General features: G+C 41.4%; 1 protein-coding gene across 2 annotated transcripts in view; it reads right to left on the bottom strand.

The window, feature by feature from the left end:
- Nucleotides 1-16,745, bottom strand: part of SNX24 (sorting nexin 24) — a 159,794-nt gene that overhangs the window by 60,191 nt on the left and 82,858 nt on the right. For both annotated transcript variants that reach the window (XM_077911423.1, XM_077911422.1), the window contains exon 2: nt 13,912-13,995. In XM_077911423.1, coding sequence (XP_077767549.1) covers nt 13,912-13,995 — 84 coding nt within the window. The remainder of the gene's footprint in view (nt 1-13,911; nt 13,996-16,745) is intronic.

The raw sequence follows: 16,745 nt of genomic DNA, 5'->3' as shown, positions 1-16,745 counted from the left end.
TGTTCCTTTACCACACATGCAAATCAAGAGCAAATCAAAAGCCTAGCAGCTAAAAGTGTAGTGAAAATGTCTTCCCGTACATAAGAATATATTTATCATTAACCTGCACAAAGAAGGAGTCTCTGTATTTCCCAGATTAGCACTTCCAGTTCAAGACACTAGGCTGAGCCTGTGTTTGCCCCCTCACTCCATACACTGAGTGCCATTAAAATAATAACATGGAAGTGCTAGCTGCAAACCACAAATTCACTCTCCTTGCTTTCCTCTCATGCTTTCCTCTAATATAGAGCTCCTATATTATCAGGAGTAATAATGTATCCAGCTAAATTCAGCCAAGAAAGCTAAATTTCCCAACCCCTCTGCAGAGAGTGGAAGACAGTGGTAATCAGAAGTCTCCAAGGGCTTTTCATAAGGACTCTTAGAATGGAACAAACTCAGGGCACCTGGCTGGCTCAGTCGGTGGAACATGCGACTCTGGACCTTGGAGTTGTGAGTTCAAGCCTCATGTTTGGTGGAGAAATTGAAAAAATAATTAAAATTTAAAAAAAGGAACAGCTCAGCTGCCTTGCACCTTCTGTCCTACTTCACCCCGCCTCCATCCCTTCATCCCCTGGCACCTTCTTCCTATGGAGGTGATAATGATGGCTGGTGCTGCAGTACCCATCAGCCACCATGGAGCAACTCTGAGGATAGACGACAGGTGTTTCAGATGACCGAACAGAAAGGAAGAAGCAGCCATGCCTGAAAACTTCCAAGAGTTGCCTCAACAGCCCTGGACTGCCCACCCCCCAGACTTATTTTTTGAGAAGACAAAAATAATCCTTTTTTCCCCCCCTTAAAGGTACTGGTATTTGGACTTTCTGTTTTATGTACCTGAATTTAACCCTGATAGACATCCAAAAAGTAAGAAAAAAAAGAAAAGAAAAGAAAAGGCAAAAAGCCAAAGGTAATGGGACTCAGAAGAATGAAAACAAAGGGGCAGAGAAAAAGTATCACCAAGAGAGGGATTAAGAACTTTCTATAAGACACAAAGTGAGAGTGTGTTAATGAAAATAACAGAGCAGAGGATGCCCTGGCCAGACCACCTCAAGAAAGAGATCGCAAATACCATGGAGCACTGTTTTCTCAGCCAACCTGAGAGCTTTGTGCTCACGACTAGTATGAGAAGAGAGGGGAGCCAAGAAGAGGAATGAGACAATGTCATGGCTGGTCCACTGGCATGGTTACAAGCAGGGGCACTAGTAACCTGGTTGCGTCCCTAGCACTCACACCCAACCCTAGCCCACAAAGAAGTGTCATTGTCCCTAAAGAAAATGAATGAAGCATCTGGGTTGAATGATGGTGTCTGCCATTCTACTTATCCTATCGTGGGGTCCCCAGCCAAACAGCTGGTCTCTCCTCTCACTCCTTATGATGAAGCCCTCTAGCCGACACACCCCACAGAGGACCCGGGCTTGTGTAGCCAAGGCAAAGGTACCAGTGACAAACACCAAGAATAGTTCATCTAGTTGGGCAATGAAGGCTAACTATCAGAGTGAAGACTATGAAAAAGCACTGTGGAAAAGAAAGGATTAGAAAAAGAAGTGGAGGGGCAGCCCCGGTGGCGCAGCGGTTTAGCGCCGCCTGCAGCCCAGGGCGTGATCCTGGAGACCCTGGATCAAGTCCCATGTTGGGCTCTCTGCATGGAGCCTGCTTCTCCCTCTGTCTGTGTCTCTGCCTCTCTCTCTCTCTCTCTCTCTCTCTGCATTTCTATGAATAAATAAATAAAATATTAAAAAAAAAGAAAAGAAAAAGAAGTGGAACAACAAACCCCAGAGGAATAAAATAATGGAAGAGATCTTTGATAACTATTTAGTACCTGCAGGGAGATTTGAGAAGACATTGCTTCTATAAAACAAGAAGAGATTGCTGTAAAAAAAAATGAGACCTTTTTTTTTAGAAATTAAAAACATGACAGAGAAGTAAAAAATTAAAAGAGGTAGAATATAAAATCACAGATGTCTCTCAAACTCCACAAAAAAGAGAGGGAGAGCAAAGTTAGGTGAAAAGAAAAACACCAGAAGGATTAATATAGGAAGTTTAATACAAAACCAGTAAGCATTCCATAAAGGAAAAAAGAAATACTCAAAGAAACAATAAAAGAATTATGTGAGGGGCAGCCCGGGTGGCTCAGCGGTTTAGTGCTGCCTTCAGCCCAGGGCCTGACCCTGAAGACCTGGGATCGAGTCCCACGTCGGGCTCCCTGCATGGAACCTGCTTCTCCCTCTGCCTGTGTCTCTGCCTCTCTCTCTCTGTGTCTCTCATGAATAAATAAATAAAATCTTCAAAAAAAAAATTATGTGACCTGATTCAGATCTTCAGATTAAGAACCCACTGCGTGCCAGCATAATATACTTTGAAAGCCCCGCACTTACTGACATTTATCTGTGAGCTCTCAGGATAGCCAGGACAGAGAGAAGACACAGGAAAACATTTGCTGATGAGCACAGAAGGAGAACTGCTGCCACTGCTGATGACTTCTCATCAGCAACGGTGGACATCAGTGCTGCAAAGATCTAACGTGAGAACGTATTTCCATCACCAATTAAGTGGGAGATCCAAAGCATTTCCTGACATTCAAGACCTCAAAAAGTTTACCTCCTATGACTTCTTTCATACAAAGAAAGTTGAGGACATAACTCCAGAAAACAGATTAAAGCAAAGAGAAAGAACAGGATCAACCCAACAGCTCTGCCCCATCAGCATGAGGAAGGGAATCCAAGGACAGCTGGGCACACCATGCCCACAGAACTGTGGCTCTAGGGGTAAGCAAACGGTCAGCGGATTTGAATAGGGGAATTTCTGAAGAAGGTTGATTCCATGCAGGAGACAGCATGGAGAAGACGAATAAATTTTAGGTTTTGTTAAAGTAGATTTTCTTTTGTCTATTAGAAAGGCTAAGCTCGGGGACTCCTGGGTGGCTCAGCGGTTGGGCACCCGCCTTCAGCTCTGGGTGTGATCCCAGAGTCCTGGGATCAAGTCCCGTATCGGACTCCCTGCATGGAGCCTGCTTCTCCCTCTGCCTGTGTCTCTGCCTCTCTCTCTCTGTGCCTCTCATGAATAAATAAATAAAATCCTTTAAAAAAAAAGAAAAGAAAAGAAAAGAAAAGAAAAAAGAAAAGAAAAAAAAGAAAAGAAAAGAAAAGAAAGGCTAAATTCAAGGGGAAGCAAAAGGCTCTGGTGATGGTCATGGAGCAGAAGACAACGAGCCCCTCCTACATGTTAATTCAGTGCTAGAGACACTCTTGCCCTCATGGGGCTTACATACCAGGAGGCAGACAAGAAACAATATACAAGGTAATAAAACAGGGTGGGGCCAGAGAATAACAGGATGGGGTGGGAGGTGGGGGCCGGTGTGATATGGGAACGTCTGAGGAGGGATGTGAAGGCTACGTAGGAAACTGCATATCATTTTAAATGGGAAGCTTAGTGAACATCTGCAGCAGGGGAATGACTGGATAGAAGTTTACTTTGTAGACGTCATGCTACATCCCACAGCAAGAAGCACTATAATAGGGCAGGAGTCAGTGCAGGAGACCAGTCAGAAGTTCCTGCAGAAGAAGTCCAGGCAGGAGACCATGGTGATTCGAACTATGGTCCTGGCAGCAGATGTGGGGACAAGGAGAGGCTGTGGGAGTATGTAGAAAGAAGAGATGCTCAGAATGACTCCGGGTCCCTAGCTGTTTCAGGTGTGTGGCTTCACCCAGCAGCTGTATTTGAATGACCTGCCTGCTGTTTCCTGAAAGGTGGTAGAAAACCAGGTTCAGGGAAAGTGGCAGGGAGCACAAGTTGTCTCCCCAGATCCACTGTCCCTCCCTTCTACAGAACAGACCTGATTTTCAGGTCGAGTACATGACCACCCAGAATAAAGGACACATTCCCCAAACTCCCTTGAAGCTGTGTGGGACCCTAAGACTGAATTCTGGCAGAAGGTAGGTACAAAGACATGTAAGTGCACTTTTCAGGCAGTGTTCTTACAGGGAATGACTATTTCCTTCTTTCCCTTCCTCTGCCCACTGGCTGACTCCACCATGTGATGGCTAGACAGACAGGAAGCCATCACCTTTGAGGATGAGGGACAAGCCTCCCCTTGAGAGTGGGAGGGCCACAGGAGCCTGGGTCCCTGACGACGGTGAAACAGGCACACCAGCCCTAGGCATTTACATGGGAGAAATAAAGGTATATCTGTGGGGTGCCTGAGTGGCTCAGTAGATTAAGCGTCTGCCTTCAGCTCAGGTCATGATCCCAGGGTCCCGGGATGGGGAGTCTCCTTCCTCTTCCTCGGCCCACCCTCTGCTTGTGCTCACTCTAAGAAATAAATAAAAAATCTTAAATAAATAAATAAATAAGTGTTTATCTGTGAATGCCACCATTATTTTGGCTCTAGAGTTACTTGTAGCAAAGTCTAATCTTATATGAGTAGGGCTTACAGCTATTACTGCTAGCTGCCTACCCAATATTCACTCCTTTCCTCTTTTTGAAAAAAAAACAAAAACCCAATGCCATTCAGAATGCCAACACGCTGGGCAAAAGGTCTTCATTTCCCAAGTTCCATTGTCATTAGGATGGCCATGTAACAGAGGTGTTAATGAAATAGTTTAAGTCTACTGGGTAGGGCTCTGGTTTAGCTCAGAGAGAAAGAAGAGGAAAGGAAAGGCGAAAAGGAAAGAAAAGAAAGCCATAAAGAAAAGAAAAAAGAAAAAGGCTCTTCTTCCTGACAGAAATGCAGAAGCAAGGGCTGGAGGGACGGCAGCTATATTGTAACCAGAAGGGTGCGAGGTATGTGCAAAGGTAAAGATGGCAAAGCAGAAAGACAAAAAGGAGCTCGGAACATGGATACTGTGGAACTGCTACATCAACTGGGACTGACTGCTTTTAGTTTTGTGGCAGTGTGAGAATCATCTCTCACTTGTTTAAGAGATCTAGTCAAGTTTCTATTACATCCAACCAAAAATCACTCTGGCATAAAGGAACCCACTGTTTGGTTTTGGCGATTTTAAGATGCTCATGCGGTATTCAAATGGAAGCAAAGTGCAAGCAGGTAGATATGAGTCTATAGATCTGGGCATCAGACACATAGGTGGTTTCTAGAGCCGTGGAACTAGACGACATGACAGTGGGAGCTTCTCCACTGGCATGGACCAAAAAACAATCACTATGATTGATGGCAGGATCCTCAGCTCCCAAGATCCCTGCCTCTTGGTACATGTGCTACAGAATCCCTTCCCCTGGACTAAGATGGCATCTGTGACTGTGGTAGCATAATCACTCCCTGATTCAGGTTTGCCTTTTATGAGAGCCAGTCCTAGCGGATTGCCGGCATGGCCATGTGACACACACATGCCTCAGACTTGGGGATCGGCCTCAAAGAGCTGAGAGCCACCCCTGGCCAACAGTCAGCAAGCAAAAAGGGCCCTCAGTTCCAAGATCACAAGAAACTGAGCCTCACCTATATGAGCTTGGAAAAGGACGCTGAGCCCTGGATGGGATCATAGCCTTGGTGACACCCAGGCATCATGATGCCTGGTGAGGCCCTAAGCAGAGAATCCAGAGAACCCATGCCCAGACTCCCGATCCACAGAAACTCTGAAATGATATAGTTGTCTTGTTTTATACTCTGAAATGATATAGTTGTCTTGTTTTATGCTGCTGAGTGTGTGGGGATCTGTTACGCTGCAACAGGACGCTGAAACAGAAGATGAGACCTCCAACTCTGAGAGGCCGTGCAGAGAAGCAAGGCAGTGACCGAGCAAGGGGTGAAACTTGCACCTTCGGGAAGCCAAGTGCTCCAAGGAGCAGGCATGGTCAGACCATACTCAGTGAGGCTGAGGGATCAAACACTGGGTAAGGAGGGAGAAAGAAGTGGAAAAGCAGACTTCTCTTTCAAGGAATTCTATGAAAAAAGGAGAGTAATGGGGCAGCACAGGAGGGATGCATGGTGTCAAACGTGGGCTTTATTATGTTAAGTAGGAAATGCTGTGACTTGTTCATTTACTGATGAGACTGATCCAGTATTGAGGAAGGGGGAGGAGGAGGAAAGGGGGAGAGAGAGAGAGGGGAGGGAGGGAGAAACAATTTGTTTGTCTCTAAGGGAATAAATACGTATCTCACCTCTATACCACGTGAGGTTATTTCTCAAACAGAAACAAAGCCAAAAATGCTAAGTTATTCTGTGGTAAATAAGCTTATTCGGTTTCAGTTTTAAACCTAAAAAACTTCCTTTAAAAGCACTGAATCATGACATTTCTTACATTGTAAAATAGAAAATCAACTCCATTATCTGTCTCTCTCACTCTCTCTCTTTTTTTAAATCTTGAAGATACAGTACTGAAAACACTTTTCCTTTTTATTTATGTCAGGAGTATGGAGGAAGACGATCATCATAGCTGCAGGGACCTGTGACAGCATTTGTAGGTGAGTAATGAATTGCTTTAGATGAGGAGAGACAAATCCAAGACAATATGTTTCCAGCAGGGCTCAGCTGCTCACAAGATAAATACTCCTCTGCCATCCCATCGGATGATTAACTGTTCTGGGCATGCTGCGTCCAGCCACGCAGCCTTTCCGATCCACGCGGATAGCCACCAGATTCCACAATACTTGCAATACTGCCAGCACCATCCCCTGTGCCTGGAGTGATCACTCCCTTTCCTTTTTATTTCTATTTTTTAATATTTATTTATTTATTTTCAAGTAATCTCTACACCCAACATGGGGCTTGAACTCACAAGCTCAAGATCAAGAGTTGCGTGCTTCACCAACTGAGCCAGCCAGGTGCCCCTTCCTTTCATTTTTATACCATTTTTTAAAAAGATTGATTGATTGATTGATTGATTGATTGATTATGATAGAGAGAGAGAGAGAGGCAGAGAGAGAAGCAGGTTCCATGCTGGGAGCCCAATGCGGGACTCGATCCCGGGACCCCAGGATCCCGCCCTGGGCCAAAGGCAGGCGCCAAACCGCTGAGCCACCCAGGGATCCCCTCGTTTTTATACCATTAAAGAGATATTCAGAACTTACTCCACACAGACATGCCACCAATAAACTGGTGACTATTTTCTGTTTTTTTAAAAAACATTTTATCTCTTTATTTGAGAGAAAGAGAGAGAGAGAGAGAGAGAGTGCGCACATGTGTGCATGAGTGTAGGGAGGAGGCAGAGGGACAGGGAGAGGAAAGAAACGTCAAGCAGATTCCACACTGAGTACAGAGCCTGGTGTGGGCAGGATTCCATGACCCTGAGATCATGACCTGAGCTGAAACCAAGAGTCAGATGCTTAACCAACTGAGCCACCCAGATGCCCCAATAATGACCACTTTAAGAAAGGAACACAAATACCTATCCCAAGCACATGAATAAAAAGAAGGAACCAGAACAAAGAGGTTAAGGAAAGACCTGGGGAGCCTTTGGGGTAAAATTCATTCTTTCACTCCACTGTGGCATCCCTACATCCCTAGGGTTCCCTCTGGAAACACTGTACATGGTGCTGTACTCCTGATTTAACCCCATATGGTGGCTTGGGATTCCTGTGAAATGTGTACTTTGTTAGTTTAAATATGAGAATGTAATATTTTATTCAAGCCAAAAGTAGGCAATAACAAGATTGAAGACGCTTAATTTAGTAATGCATCAGCACCATATTTCCCTGAAACCTCTGGCCTGGAGCAAACAGCTGGGAAGGCATAAGCTCAGCAGTTGGTCATGCTGAGTTTTCTCCCCACTCCCATGATTGGAGGCCAAGGGAGGAAAGTTGTTCTCAAGGACCACCATTCAAAGTGGTAACCTGCTTGTCTCTAGGGGATGTGGGCAGGTGTTGCTGTAGCACGGGGCGCTGCACACACAAGCCCAAAGCTCTCTCTGTCACCACAGCCTGGCCTGAGCAGTATGGAGGGAACCATTTAACTTTATTTTTAAAAAGGATATTATGCAAAGAGTGAAGAGAGAAGACCAGGGGAGGGGCTTGCTTAGGATTTCAGCGTGATGCTGGTGGTGTTCCCACCTAGGATTGGTGAGCTACAAAGGACTTTTCAGTGTAACCTGGGATGGAAGTTACAGTGAGCCAAACCCCACAATAAAAACCCTTTTTGTCACCCAAAATATTCCTCTAGTAATTCAGAAATATGCATAATGTCCTCCAAACATTCCATTTTCCCAATACCTATTTAATGCCTAGTATGTGCCCAATACTAGGAAGCAGCGAAGAAGATACAAAAGAAATATATGGTCCCTTTTATAAAAAAATGTGTCTTCTAGTTGGACAAGACCTAGGGACAACTAAATTTTAATGATCTCCTAGATTTTTTTAAACTAAGTAGAAATGCCTGCTCACGATATTAGGATCGTAAGAGGCACACGTTGGGCATAGAGATTACTTAAAAAAAAAAAAAAATATATATATATATATATATATATATATATATATATATATGAAGGAATAGGAGTTCCAAGAGCAAAGACATGAGGGAAAAAGAAACCCACATGAAAGAACATCAAGTGTTTTACTTTGGCTTGAAAGGATCAGAACACAGAAGGGAGGCCATTCAGCATGGCAAAGATAGAAAAAGTGATTTTCATACAAGGGGGTGAATGGGAGGACTAGTTTGGTGGTCACTGCTATCTTCTTATGAGAAAGTGAGAAATAAGGTCAACCAGAAAAGGGGTTTGTGGTTGACACAATAATGGTTCTCTTTAACGATGTCCATGTCCTGATGCCTGGAACCTAAGAATGTGTCACATTATATGGCCAAAGGGTGGGATTAAATCAAGTATCTTGAAATGGAGACATTATCTGGGATTATGCAGGTACAACCAAATCTCAAGGGAGAGGCTGAAGTGTCCCTGTCAGAGAGGGGAGATGTGGGGACTGGACAGAGGATGACAGAATCAGAATCTGCAGTGGCCTTACCACTGGCTCTAGAGACAGAAGAGGCCACAAGCCACAGACTGTGAGCAGCTTCTAAAAGCTAGAAAAGGCAGGGAAATGGATTCTCTCCCAGAGCCTCCCAGGAGGATCATGACGCTGTCCACATATAATAAATGTGTATTGCTTTAAGCCACTAGGTTTGTGGTTATTAACCCTACCAGTAAAAACAAACTAACAGAAACTCTAGGATTACTGGCCTTGAGAATCAATGTCCATGATAGGTTGACAATATGGACCCACTTCAATGTATTTGGGCAAGAGGATGAAGATGTAAATAATGCTTTAGGGAAACTGAATTATAGCAAAGAGTGAATCAGAAGACAAGAGTCAAAACAATTAAAGCAATACTTACAAAATAGTAAGACTCTGGCTTGGGAGGGCAGAGAAGAAAGGGGTAGGTTAAGCAGTGCATATTGTAGAAATTTGGAAGAATGAGTCAATAGGACTTGGTGAGTCTCTGAATATGGGAGGTAAGAGAAAAGCAGGAGAGATTCCCCAAGGTTTCAAACCTTGCGGCTTCTGTGCCTGTGATGGAGAAAGGGTGGGTGGGGAGGATGGTCTAAGAGATGCATCTAAAAATATAACCACACAAGAGGATCTGTCAAATGTCGAGAGGCACTGGGAGACTCATCATGTGGGATGCTGGTTTAACAGACAGATTAATGGACTCCATCAGAGAGACTCTGCTTCTGTGTGTCTGGGTAGTACCCAGAGTGTGCACTTCAGTCAACACTATGCCGGTTTAGGTGGTCCAAAATGCACACTATGAAATGAATCAGTCAAGAAAAGCTAAAAGAAAATGGAATCAGGGGCATCTGGGTGGCTCAGTGGTTGAGTGTCTCCCTTTGGCTCAGATTGTTAATTCCGGGATCCTTGGATCGAGTCCCACATCAGGCTCCCCATAGGGAGCCTGCTTCTCCCTCTGTCTATGTCTCTGTTTAATTTTAATAAATTAAAATCTAAAAAAAAAAAAAAAAAGAAGGAAAGAAAATGGAATCAAATACTCATCATAGCTCTGGAAGAAATGACTGATGTTAGCCAAAATCCGAAAGAGTGAAAATTGACCTCACAGATAACATACCAATTTAAAGCTTTTGTAAATTAAAACAAATATCATAGCCATAAGGTCCTGTATGAAAAATACTCTCAGCCAGTGGCTAACATTTTATTAACAGGCCACACAAACTAACAGACAGAAGCAAATGAGACTCCAGCAGAAAGACAATTCCAAAAAGAGGGAATACAACTTCTAAACGAACTTAAAACATACCAATGAAAAGAGCAACAAGGCAACATACACTGTTTGCTAAGTAAACAAGTATCATTGTGGGGCGGGTAATATTCAAATCTGACAAGATTTTGTGATACTTTCAAATGTGCTAGTTGTGTTTTTAATCTGCTAGAACCATTTTAAAAATAATTTGGCAACATACATCAAGGGGCGGTAAAAACATCCAAACCCTTTGACAGAGAATACTTCTTTTTGTAATTTAGTGTAAAGAAACCATGTTGAGCATGGAAAAGATTAGATCTAATGAAGGCTATTAATAGTTGGAAATTTTACGTGATGCACACAATCTCATTTAGCTCATAAAATAATCCTATGAAGTTAGTACTGTAATTATTCCTATCTTACAAATGGGGAACATGAGACACAGAAAGACCACATAACTTGCTCCAGGGACTCAACATTCAGGAAGAGGTAAAGGCAGGCTCAGAAGCATTCTGCTTCCAAAGCCTACACACTTAACTTCCACACCATAGTTACTATCATGCAAGAACACGGTTAGCACAGAATTATTTGCTTCCATGAAAAATTCAAGAAAAGAGGGGCATCTGGTTGCTTCAGCCAGTGGGGTAACTGACTCTTGATCTCAGGGTTGTGATTTTGATCATAGGTTGTGACTCAGTAAAGCGACTACTTAAAAATTAAAAAAAAATCAAGAAAAGGAAAATAGGAAATATAGTAGTATAGCAGAAATATGTAAAACAATGTATTATTTTTCCTGTCCCCAAACTTCCTGCAAAGTTTAGCTTTAGAGTCTAAAAATTATTAGAAAGGGGGAAAAAAAAGAAAACCTCTTGAATGTTTCTAAAAAAAAGAAAACCTAAGAAAAGTGTAAACAACTGGGATATTATTTTTGTATTTTAATATGAACAATTATAAAAATTGAGGAGAAGTTATAATCATCAAGAACTTTCCTTAGACAACCAGATGAACTGTGAAATGGGTAACAGTCTTAGTTTCTGTCTCAAAATCAGCCTGACAACAAGCCAGGAGGCATTTCTGTCCGTTTGTAGAATATGGAGAAGAGCCATGTAGCTAGTATTCTAAAGATGCAAAGCACTTGGTTTAAGAGCTCATATATCATTTCAGAATTAACGTGGGGACTCTGGCCCAACACTTAACAAGTAAAAAATATGATGTAAAATGTCAGGAAAACCAGAACACTGATAAGAGGGCAAACCACACATACTGCAGAAATAGTCGAGTATTTCAAGAAGATTAAATAAGAGATTTGACTGAATTTAAAAGGAAAATATTTTATATAAAAATATAACACTCAAAATGCATCACAAAATTCAAATATGGAAACTGGGCCATCGAAATAGTGATAAAACAGTCAAGTTGTACAACATGGCAGTAGCAATCAGTAAAGCTTGTGCATTCTGAGTAAATTTTTGCTGATTTCAATTCTTAACATCATTTACACTCAAGATTACAGATTTCTTCTTTTTTCACACCTTATCATGATTTAGACTTAACTATCTTCTATAGTAACCTGTTAGCCAAATCAAATCCAATTGTACTAGGGCAAGTGAAGGAGGCTTTTGGCAGCTTTCTGCTCTCCAATACCCAATACAGAAGTCAGTAAATACATACCTAAAACTGCCTCACAAAGCTATTTTTATCTCTGTGCCCCTGTCAGGATGTTTTAAAAATGCAAAATTGAGAAATTTGAGGATTTTTCCTCTCAGCTTTGGTAGGCCTGATTATATGACTTTAATCGTGGTTAAAATTATTACCAGAAACTGCAGAAATTGAAGAAAGGTCCTAGAAAACCTAAGAATTTTTTCTGACTCTGAGTATCTCAGAACTGCCCCTAATCACTGGGGAGAAAATAAGATCATGGTAGAGAACCAGAGGACCGACCCTGCACTGGTAAGAAGCTCAGGGCGGGCCTAATTGGCAGTCACCCAGCTGTGCCTGGTGCGGAGCTGGTCCTGGAGTATCTGGTGAGGACAGCTAGGTTGTGTGGAGGTCATGGTGAGCTGGGAGGTTAGGAAGACAGCCGGCATGTGACAAGCCCCCTAGTCTGTACTCTGCTCTTGAGAGGCTGAGCAGGGGGTGGAGCTCTGGTTTTAACATTAGTGTAAGAATTTATTTCATGAAGTACCCTGAAGAAATCTCCCTAGAATCGGCTTCACTGCAACACAAACAGACAAAAACAGAGAAGGCATGGAGTCAGAGACTCCAGGTTTGTTCCTCTTTGAGACCCCCTGGTAGGAGCTTTTGTAAAGGCTAACAGCAACATCTGGTCTATATCCACATCCACGTGCATTGTTTCCCTTGGAAGCAAATCTGGATTTAACAAAATTTTAACTGAAGAATGACATGTATATAAATTATCCCTTCATAAGAGAAAAGTATACAGAGGGGATGAGTTGCACTAATTTCTCAATAATATCCTGTTAAAGTTTATACTTAGTATTCCATTCTTCTGACTAAAAAAAAAAGTGGTGAAATTTAATTTTTAAAAAACTACTAAAGAATTTTTAATACAGAGTAAGCACCCCATCATGTCATCTATGTGCTGTCAGTTCCCAGAAAATTTAAGAGGTCTTTAACGAAATTAAAGGAATAGATTATCTTTCTTTCTTTAAAATTTTATTTATTTATTCATGATAGACACAGAGAGAGAGAGAGAGAGAGAGAGAGAGAGAGAGAGAGACAGGCAGAGAGAGAAGCAGGCTCCATGCAGGGAGCCTGACGCGGGACATGATCCCAGGACTCCAGGATCACGCCCTGGGCTGAAGGCAGGCACTAAACCGCTGAGCCACCCAGGGATCCCCGAATAGACTATCTTTCTTAACATATTTACTTAGTATCTTCCCATCTAACTTCTTACCTAATAAAAGAACAGAAGTGAAGAAAATGAATTAGGGCACACTTTCATGTGTGTGTGTATGTGTGTGTGTGTATAAAATATATATATTCATGCATATGAGTATATACACATATACTCGTATATGTATTCACAAGCTCTGTCTAGTGATTAAGGTAATGTCAGCACCCCAGTAGTAATTTCTAACCCACAAAACATTAAATTTTGGTAGAAAATAAAAAATATTCACTCTTCTATTCTTGACTATTTCTCTCCCAACTCAGCTATTTCTTCTGTATTCTTATTTCTTTTATCTAAATCTTTTAATGAAATAAATCCAAGAACTTGAACAGCCATCTTGTAGAGATCAATTCAATTCAAAAAGAATTGTACATGTTCTCCTTTGAAAGGTTTGCCAAAGAATCCTTGAATACAGGTGCCATGTATGTTATCTTTTCTAGGAACATGTAAGTGTAAGTTGATTTTACTAAATTTCTCCTTGGAAAATCTTTATCTGCTTCTTTCTTTCCTTTCTGTAAAGCATGTTAAGTCTGTTTCGTGGAGAGAATAAGGTCTGAGTCTAATTTTCTGTGAATCTCTAACACTCAGGGCAGTACCTTGCAAACAGCTTATCACCTCACATCTATTTATGTAAAAGATCTTAATAGAAAATCCGCCTACCCAGAAAGCACACCTTTAAGGGACTGAATAATTTATTTTAAAAGAAAACTGAAATCATGATAGAAGAAATCACACTGTTCCAAGAACTATTTGCGCTCTTAGGAAACCATCTTAACCTTACAGCATCTACCATATGAGGAAAAAAGGAAAAAAAAAAAGTTACCTTTTTGTGCAAGGCATGAAATTCGCTGTATCTTTTTTCAACAAAATGTTTTCTTCCATTCATTAGCACTTCTATCTTAAACACCTAAGGAGAAAAAATTAAAAAGATTAATTCCACCAGTTCAAAACCCTCAATGGTCTGATGTGGTAAGTTTGTGACCATGATATATTTCATCCCTTTAATTACAGTAGCTGATTCCCCAAAACCCGGAAGGCTCAGGAGACCCTCGTCCAACAGCACTGATTAATGAGCACTCAAGCCAAATGCTTTAGTGAGTACAAACTGAAGGATCCCTTTAACATGTCGAAAAACAACAGAAACTTAAATGCATTCACATGCTCCTTAACTTTCTAATCAGAGCACATTCTTCCCTTAGAATTATTTCACCAAATGAGTATAATGGTATCGAAATAAAGCGTTTTGACAACAGCGAGCGTCTGGTAGGAATGGCAGGCCCCAGCATTCCATTATGGGTATTATGACGACGGCTGTGCTGTGTCATCTCTAAGACAATCAGGCAAACAGCAGTGCATTTTAGGTTAATTTCTTCCTAACCTGCATATTCATCTATAGGCTCAGCTGGGCCTGTTCTGCTGTTTGCAAAACAGGGAAAATGTAGTAAAGGCTCATTTTCCCTGCATGATGCCAGTGACAGCTTGTGCTCTCACCTCCAGAAGGTTGAAAGGCCAGAAGAAAAGGCTCTCTGGGTGCACTAATTAGTAGGCACTAACATGACATTTTCTTGATTCTTAGGTCAGTGGGTCAAGACTGGGAGCCAGGGATGAGAAATATTGTGAAATGCTCCTGAAAACACAATGCTAAGGTCGGGTAGGGGAAGGATGCTCGGCAAGAATGGAAGAGAAGGTGATCGGTTATTTTCAAGAGTTTGTCTTTGACTCTTGTTTTGCTGAGCAAGATGAGGACGTAATTAAGATGATGGAATATTGTTCAATTAATTAGTAAGCCTAATTTCTTTTTTCAGTTGCCCTTCTGGAAAAAAACTAGAGTTGAGGTCACAGGACTCTAAAAAGAATTAAAAGCATGCTAACTTTAAAGAAAACGGAAGTTAACACACAAAAAACAAGGTCATGTACCACCATTATGAAAACAGACCCCCTATGGCTCTACATTTCTACCTCATATATAATATGACTTTTTTGAAAAGACAAAATTATATCATCAAGCACAAAATGTATTTGTAGATTTGCACTTCTTTGAATCAGAAAATCTTCTATTGTATGACTCAGCTTAAGAAACATGCTTTTCTTAAAGCAAATAGTAAATATTTACCAATTTAATCAATACCTTATATTAACATTCAATTTTTCAAGAAACCTCTCCAAAAATACTTTTCTTTGGCTAACCAGTGAAAATACTCTCTTCTAAAAACATACCCATATGCTTCAAAGTCTCAGATATATGTATACTATTTTTTAGAAAAATATTGTTTACTAATTCACCAAAGAAAATTCTTCTTCAAAGACACTGCCAGGAATAGGATGAGGAAAACACCCTGAGAAACACAAACAAAAGCAGCTCAGCTTCAACACACGAGCTTGGTTAATAGAATACAGAGTCCTTTGTCGTGTCAGGCCTCAGAGTTAAATCAGGACAATGTGGGAGCAGTAGAAGTACTTTCCATCTGCTGAACTGCAGGAAAGAAATGAAGTTATGCTCTGAGTCCAGTTACATGAGGCTTCATCATAAAACCCACCACTTTAATTGGCATGTTTCCTGCAGAATCCGTGGAAGGAGAAAGTAGAAGACTCAGAAAGGCTCAACCTACTGGGTCATCCTGTCGAAGGCCAGGGATAAGATACATTACACGGCGGCTGCCTCATGGAATGTCATTCCTTCTATCGACCAGATGGCTCCATTCCTAAGTTCCAAAGCTACTTTTCAGTCACTCAATTCAAGGGAGTGGCAAGGTCGGAGGGTTATACGCACACACGCACACACACCCCCTGCGTGGTACATTTTCATGCTAATATTTTTATTATGGTGCCATTTTAAAAATGTACAATATTACCTAATCTTATTCAGACTTCTTTTAAGTTCTGGGAAAATATCTTGTAAAGGAAGTTGGTTAATTAGAATTTCTAGGACAATGTGAGGCAAGAAACGGAATCAATTTAATAAACCTTATTTTCCTGAATTCCACAGCTGTTTTTCTTTCTTTCTTCTTTCTTTCTTTCTTTCTTTCTTTTTCTTTCTTTCTTTCTTTCTTTCTTTCTTTCTTTCTTTCTTTCTTTCTTTCTTTCTTTCTTTCTCTCTTTCTTTCTTTCTTTCTTTCTTTCTTTTTTTTTTTTTTTAAATAATTCCTGATACATGTTGTCCCTGCTGCCTGGAAAACCTTTTTCCTGTTCTCTTGGCAAACTCCTAGTAGCTATTAGCCACCTCTAAGTTAGGAATTCCTGGGAAAGCATGTAGTACAGTATCTGGCATTCAGTCATTTAATTATTTATTTAGCAGATATTTACTGAGTGACTACAATGTACCTAGGAGATGCTCTAGGGTCTGGGGATTCAGCAGTGAACAAAAGGGGCAAGAGCTCAGGCTTCCAAGTGCATATATTCTATCTGGTGAGGGAGGCGGACTATAAACACATGAATGAATATGGTGAAGTCAGGAAATCAAAAGTCCTGTGGAGAATTAGGCAGCAGGGTAACAACACAAAGCTGAATGAGGGTGTTGTTTCAGACAGCAGGGTGTCAGAGAAGGTCTCCCTGGGCAGAGCAGCAGAGAAAGGTGCAACATCCAGAGACAAATACCAAGAAAAAGTTGAATGTGGCTATCTCTGGAATTTTAGACTGTGAGTGAATGGACAAGGCCTT

The sequence above is a fragment of the Canis aureus genome, chromosome 10, assembly GCF_053574225.1.
Source record: "Canis aureus isolate CA01 chromosome 10, VMU_Caureus_v.1.0, whole genome shotgun sequence".
Classification (NCBI taxonomy): domain Eukaryota; kingdom Metazoa; phylum Chordata; class Mammalia; order Carnivora; family Canidae; genus Canis; species Canis aureus.
The sequence above is the reverse complement of the archived record's forward strand: the minus strand, read 5'-3'. Positions and strand labels throughout refer to the sequence as shown.